Genomic DNA, 6150 nt, shown 5'->3' on the forward strand with positions numbered 1-6150 from the left:
AAGTTGTCAACGCTCAGTAAATCCACGCCGGGCTCACCTTGAATTGCTTTTTTTTGGCTGGAATGACGACTTCCCCTTCGGCGCTCGATAAAATGTTCAAGATTGACTCGACATTGTAAAGAAAGCGAGCAGTTTCCTCCTCCTTTGTCCTCCTGGCTTTCATTTCGCTCCCTCCCACTGAAGGGCTCTGTTGCCATGGCGGCAGAGGTACGGGCCTTGTTCGTTTGTGCCGACACGCACACACACAAGCTGATGACTTCACGACAACCAAATAAGATGTTTGTGTCTGTCTTGTTTTCCTGTCAGCCATGGGCAGCTGCTGCCTTTATGTTGTTGCTACGGCAACAAGTATGACTCCTTCCACAAGGTCCACCATCGGACAGCATCACGCAACATCGCGTGGCCTTGCGTCACGATAAATTGAGGCGCGGAGATGGATGGCGGCCGTCGGGCTGGCGAGGCGACGTGTGGGCACGAGGGGTGGGGGGGGCAGAAAAACTGACTGCGAAAGAAGTCTGCCGGCATGAAGAGCAATTCCATGATGACTCATCGGCTCTTTACCCAGCATGCACCAACTTTGTGCAGACGGACCGGATCAATGCTTTGGCGGCAATGAATGAATTTCTCTGCACTGTGAATGTGCGATTGGATTTTTTTTGTCCAATCAGATTGCAGCTTTCAAGTGTCGCCATGTGACTCTTTTCCGGCCTCGGCCTCACAAACATTAGCTGTCCACTCAAACTAAAAACGACAAAATAAACAAAGCTGTTTCTTTAACCAATCAGATTAGGAACTCTCGATGACATCAGCATTTTCCCGTCCTCTGATTGGTTGGACTGAGTAAGGCATGTTCGGCTATTGTATACGCACGAATACTTTTCATAATCAACATCTTTTCAGCGGACTCGTAACAGATTAATTGCGTTTCCATTCATTACAATGCGGAAAGATGATTTGAGATGCGAACACGATTTAAAACTTGTATGGACGGCGTCTGGAGAATAGATCAGACAAATAAAGACAAACTCGTCCGTTTGTCATCACTTGATCGGTTTAATTTGAGCATACGTACAGTTTACATTTCATTTCAGCTGTCTTTGTTCGCACAGTAAAGGGGACAAAACACAGGCAGTAAACATCGGAATGTGCGTGCGTGCACACACACGCACGCGCGCACGCACACGCGCACGTACGCACGCAAAATCGCGCACATCTGCACAAACATTCTCACAGCCGAGGTGCATCACTACCGCAGTCCGAGCTCACGCCACCTAATTTAGGCGTGATATGAAATAGACTCCACAAATCCAACCAGAGAAGTTAAAAAAAATAAATAAATAAATTGAAAAAAAAGCTAATCGATTAAATCAGCACATTTGTTCATTCTGATAAATAAATGCCTTTTTTTTTTTAAAACAGATTTTTCTTTCAGCTTTTGGTCAAAAGGCAAACTTCAATTTTAAAAAGAAAAGATGAAAAGACGCTTAAGCACACGGTTACTATGACAACCAGAATGATGTAACCAGGTACCGTTGGGCGACAGTCTTTGGGTTTATTTAAAGAAACGCTACATTGCCAACATTTACATTTTTTTTGTAATTAAGCAAATATAAGCAAGGTTGGATACGTTTGAGTTTCGTTATGAAACAGTCCCTGAAATGCTTCAATGCAAAAGGAAGTGGTCAGTCGCCAAAGTAAAACGTCCAGATTATTTATAACCGGTTCAACTGCTCGCTCGACTTTATTTACGGCAACGCTCGTGGCTCGAAGACCTTTGAAAAAAGTTAGGAGGGAAGATAAAAAGCTGTATCCTCAAAATGTACTTTCCGGACTTGTATATAAGCCGCTGCAACTCTTATTGGGGTGGGAGGGATTTTTAAGCCGAAATTTTCTATGTTGAAAAAAATAAATAAAGGTACATAAATAGATTGTTAAAACAGTGGCTGTTGCCACGGCAACAATTTTGCTCATTAAAACAGGACAGACCCATGAGAAAAAAAAATCGACGTTTATTTAACATATTTTCTGAACTATAGGGCGCCCCCTAGCGCTGAAAAAAAAATCCACAGAAAAGCCGCACTGCTGTATTAGCCGCACGGTTCAAAATCGAGGAAAAAAGTAGCGGCTTATCGTCGGCTAAATATTTTGGAGAGGTGAAGGTTGTGGCCGACAGCAACAATATGCGAGTGAATGCAAACACTTTTGTTTCGATTGTTCGGGTTTTGTCGAGCAGCAGAATGAAAAAAAAATGTCCAAGTGATGTCTCGTGAGAAACGAGGAAGTTGCGACACTCACAAGTCAAGGTAGCGCTGTCAGTTCCAAAATGGGAGAGTGATTATTAATGGATTGATGACATCACACCCAGCCCCGCCCCCCTCCAACCGTCCAAAAGCAAGCCGGACGCCAAATGGCGCCTCCATCATTCAGTCGCTCACTTGTACCCGACGAGAGCTCCGGCACGCCTCCTGCCATCTTAATCCTCAGACATGGCGTGCCACTTGGCAATCTGGCGTCGCGGGTGCTCGCAGATCTCCCGCCAGTGCTCGCCGGTGGTTCCCGGCGCCGTCGTGCCCATCAGCAGGCGGCCGAGGACTGGTTTGGCGCAGCGGGAGTGGCCTGCGTCCGAGTCCATCAGCAGCAGCTCCACGCTGGTGTCTCGCAGGCCTTCGTCGGAGGGCAGGTCGAAGGTGAACAGCTCGTTGAAGACGGGGTTGGGGGCGCACTTCTTCACGTGGGTCTTCTTCTTGCACACGCGCTTCTTCCCGTGGTACAGGTTGACTTTGACATACGGTTCTACGAATGGAGCGGGACAACACCATGAAACATAGACCCACAAGACTCGGCGGACAACACTTCAGCTACTGCACCTGATGGCCCGTTGTTTTCATTCTTGGGAAGGTGGCGGGCCTTGAGGACCACCACGGTCAGAGTGTTGGTGGTGGACTGGTAACACAAAGAGAGCAAGAGCTCGCCTCGGCCTGACGACTTCTGCGACGGCACAAACACGCATCAAATTCCTGAACTATCCGATTTGGAATTGTTCGCTCCTCACCTTGACGTTCCTCTTGATAATCTCCCGACTCATCAGCACGCGGCCTTCGGACAGGTCGATTCCCGAAAGCGGCACGAGGGTCTCGCCGATGATCTCATCCCGGGAGAATCTGTCAAAGCTCAGCACCATAAACTGGAGAGCCAGTTCCGACACTCTGGGCAGCGGGATCCCGTAAAAGCTGAAGGTTTCGTCGAAAGTCGGGTCCAGAGTCTTCCTCAGCACTCTGGTCTTCACCCGGTGCTTCTTCTCCGGCAACAGGGTCAGCTTGATGTAGGGGTCGGAGGTCAAGGACTGCTCATCAGTTGGGCTCAGGCCATGGGCTTCCTGAAGTCAAATCAATCAGGCAGAGATTTGAGAAGCTCTTCAAAAACAAAAATAAAGCAAGGCACTAAAATAAGGGCTCAAGTGTTGAGCTCTGTGGAACACCAAAAACTAAAAAGTGGGCAGGGGCGTGTCAGGGATGCCCCAGTAGGTTATTCTGAAAGTCGGGACCAGCGACAGAAAAAGCCCTAATACAATCTTAAACTGGAGACGTCCGAGTGAGGGCTGGCTGACTCCAAAGCGCAGCCGAGACGTGACGCGGTTTCCGAAAAGGCTCACCTGAATGTGGACAATGAAGGCCTTCTTCTCTGCTTGGTACTCCAGAGCAAAGTGGAGGGTGCCGAGCGTCCCCTCTCTTTCGTCCACCGCAGGGGTCGGGGCCTGGCTGGAGATGGCGCTTGACGGCGACGGGACTTCCCGGCGCTCCGTCACGCCAGGCTGGGTGAAGCCGGCGTGCGGCGAGGACAGCTCCAAGTCGGGCGAACTGCGCACTTTGTGGTGGTGAAAAGGTTTGGTGGGGAAGTTGCCGTTGAGGTCCCGTTGCTCCAGGTCCAGATGCAGCGCCGGTCTGGACCCGCTGAGACTTGACGCCATCTTGGGACTGGCCATGGGCGTCATGGCGGTGTGGCAGTTCCCATTAACGTCCGTTTTACTGACTTCGTTCGTCATCATGCCGGCGGCCGAAGCAAACTTCTTCTTGCCGCTGAGGCTCTCCGGGTAAATGTCGACACCTTTGAGCATGTGCACAAACTTATACGGCGGCGTCCTCTGGCCTTTGGTGTTTTTGCGCTGGCAGCAGATCCACGCAAAGGCCGAGGCGGTGAAGATCAGGCCGAAGACGCTCACCACCGCAACACCTGCAGGGACCACCGCTGGAGCGTGGCGCAACATCGGAAGAAAAACGGTGAAAAATGGTGGCTGTCGTGCGTACAAAACTAAAACCCGCCGAACGTCGAGCGATGCCACGGAATGAGACGGAAGTGGATCACGGACGCATATTGCGACTGGTGACACCTGCACACATTCTCATTGACGCATTCGCTGCCATTGACGGATATAGAAGTCGAAAAATTAATTCATCTTACCGGGGCTGGCAGTGAATGAGATAATATTCCTGCAAATATTTATATTGATGTAAAAAAATTGTTTCATGGTGATCGTGTTGCTCACACCTCACTTCTCGCGCAATGGACTATTCCATCAATTACAGTAAAAGTGTTGAAATGATCAGGAAGTCGGCCATTTTGGTTTGAAACAGCCATTTTAGAGGACCTCCGCGGATTGCATTTTGAAAAACTCCAAATTGGAAATTCCACCAAATGAGCAGGAGCTTTCACCACAAATGACACAAACTTTTTTTTAGACGGCGCCATTTGATGATCATTTTAAGGATTCGCCAGTTCATCACTGCTCGCAGTTTCAATTGTTAGTCACGAATCGTGCGATGATTAAAGACATCAGCAGTCATCTTTTGGGGCAGATGTTTTTCACGCGGAAGCTTGTTGAAAGCAAAAAGCAGCATCTTATGTAACACACAATGGGGATTTAAGCACTTGAGTGTGATTATTCAAACTAAGCACGAGTCCAACAATTGTGACTTCTTTTCAAACAATTCTTTTTCAAACTAAATATCTTTTTTTTTTCCATCCGTAACGCGTGACCGGCGAGCTTCTTGTCAGCTGGTGTGACTCAACAGAACGACGGCGAGGCCTTCTCGGTCCTGATGACTCCATTTTACAATGAAAGAATTTTTTTGCTCTCCAGCCACAAAAGGAAGAAACTTCGGCTGAATGGAATATGAGAAACGAACGCAAATTTTATTTATTTCACGGACATTTCCCCTCACATTTGGACTGTTTTGAATGTTTGTTGATGAGCTGCCCCGCCCTAAAGTGTCGCGTGCACAATTAGCGTCCAACAATAAGCGATTAAGCCAACAAAAACCGATTCCATGCACAGGAGCGCGATTTTTCGTCACGCCAATTGTCGTCTGCTTCACTTGCTCGATTTAAGTCAGACAAATGAAAGTGAATCAAGCTCGCATGGCGTCTACACGAGTGATCTCGTCGTAAAACAAAACATTCCAGCGCCGCAGCCATTTTGACAGCCAAACAAAATGTTGAACGGCGATCGGGTGTGGCAAAAAAGGTCCAAAAGGGAAGGCGAGGCAGACTCACCAGGCTGGGCTGCATCGCCCAGCGTCATTGGCGCCATGGTCGCTCTCCGCGGTGCTGAAATTCGGTTTTTTTCCCTTTTTTTTTTTTTGGGCGGGAGCTTGGCTTCCTACTCAAAGATGAACGTCAATAACTAAAAGCAGGATGGAGAAGGTTGTTGTTTGTTCTCTTCTTGTTGCTTTGCCTCTGTCGTTTGAATTTGTGTGTGTGTGCGTCCCACAGCCCACCCGTGCTTCTTCCCTCATGCTCGTCATCAGCCCCCCCCCCCCCCCCCCCCCCCACCCTCCATCATCATGAGCTCATCGGCGTGCTGACGCAGTGGTGACGGAAGCTTCCTCACATTGGTTCTGTCATTATTTTGGCCATCAAACGATTTCATAACTCCAAGCGAAAGCATCTTAGTCCATCACCCGATGGCGGTGAAATTTAGTAACAAAAAGAACAAATATTTTTTTATTAGTGGTAGAATTAACCCGTGCTCGTAAAATATTGCGTTTGTTCAATAAAGGTTGGGACAAACTGGCGTCGACAAGCCAATGGAGAGTTTTATGACGTCTTTGCTGACACCTTGTGGTCATCGAGTAGAAGGCAGTCTTCAAAGCA

At 48.5% G+C, this 6150-nt stretch overlaps 1 protein-coding gene across 2 annotated transcripts; it reads right to left on the reverse strand.

The window, feature by feature from the left end:
* Positions 1 to 1527: 1527 nt before the first annotated feature.
* syt4 (synaptotagmin IV) lies at positions 1528 to 5794 on the reverse strand. Of its 2 annotated transcripts, none has more exons than XM_088294478.1 (5): positions 5551 to 5794; positions 3653 to 4245; positions 3053 to 3376; positions 2868 to 2985; positions 1528 to 2793 (listed from the first exon to the last, which is right to left on the reverse strand). In XM_088294478.1, the coding sequence occupies exons 1-5, from the start codon at positions 5585 to 5587 to the stop codon at positions 2474 to 2476; spliced, it is 1392 nt and encodes a 463-aa protein (XP_088150604.1). In that variant the 5' UTR covers positions 5588 to 5794; the 3' UTR covers positions 1528 to 2473. The 2 variants fall into 2 exon arrangements, with proteins under 2 accessions (XP_088150604.1, XP_088150603.1); XM_088294477.1 differs by having other exon boundaries at positions 2868 to 2988.
* Positions 5795 to 6150: the final 356 nt, after the last annotated feature.

The sequence above is a fragment of the Idiotropiscis lumnitzeri genome, chromosome 4 (assembly GCF_059441095.1).
Source record: "Idiotropiscis lumnitzeri isolate Australia: NSW breed Sydney's pygmy pipehorse chromosome 4, RoL_Ilum_1.0, whole genome shotgun sequence".
NCBI classification, from domain to species: Eukaryota; Metazoa; Chordata; class Actinopteri; order Syngnathiformes; family Syngnathidae; genus Idiotropiscis; species Idiotropiscis lumnitzeri.

What these genes read in the sequence shown, in the direction of transcription:
- syt4 (XM_088294477.1), bottom strand. Translation starts at nt 5,587, where the DNA reads ATGGCGCCAATGACGCTGGGCGATGCAGCCCAGCCTG. An exon ending in GGGCGATGCAGCCCAGCCTG is followed by an intron (nt 4,246 to 5,550) that starts GTGAGTCTGCCT and finishes GCCACGCTCCAG; the next exon opens with CGGTGGTCCCTGCAGGTGTT. An exon ending in CCTTCATTGTCCACATTCAG is followed by an intron (nt 3,377 to 3,652) that starts GTGAGCCTTTTC and finishes ATTTGACTTCAG; the next exon opens with GAAGCCCATGGCCTGAGCCC.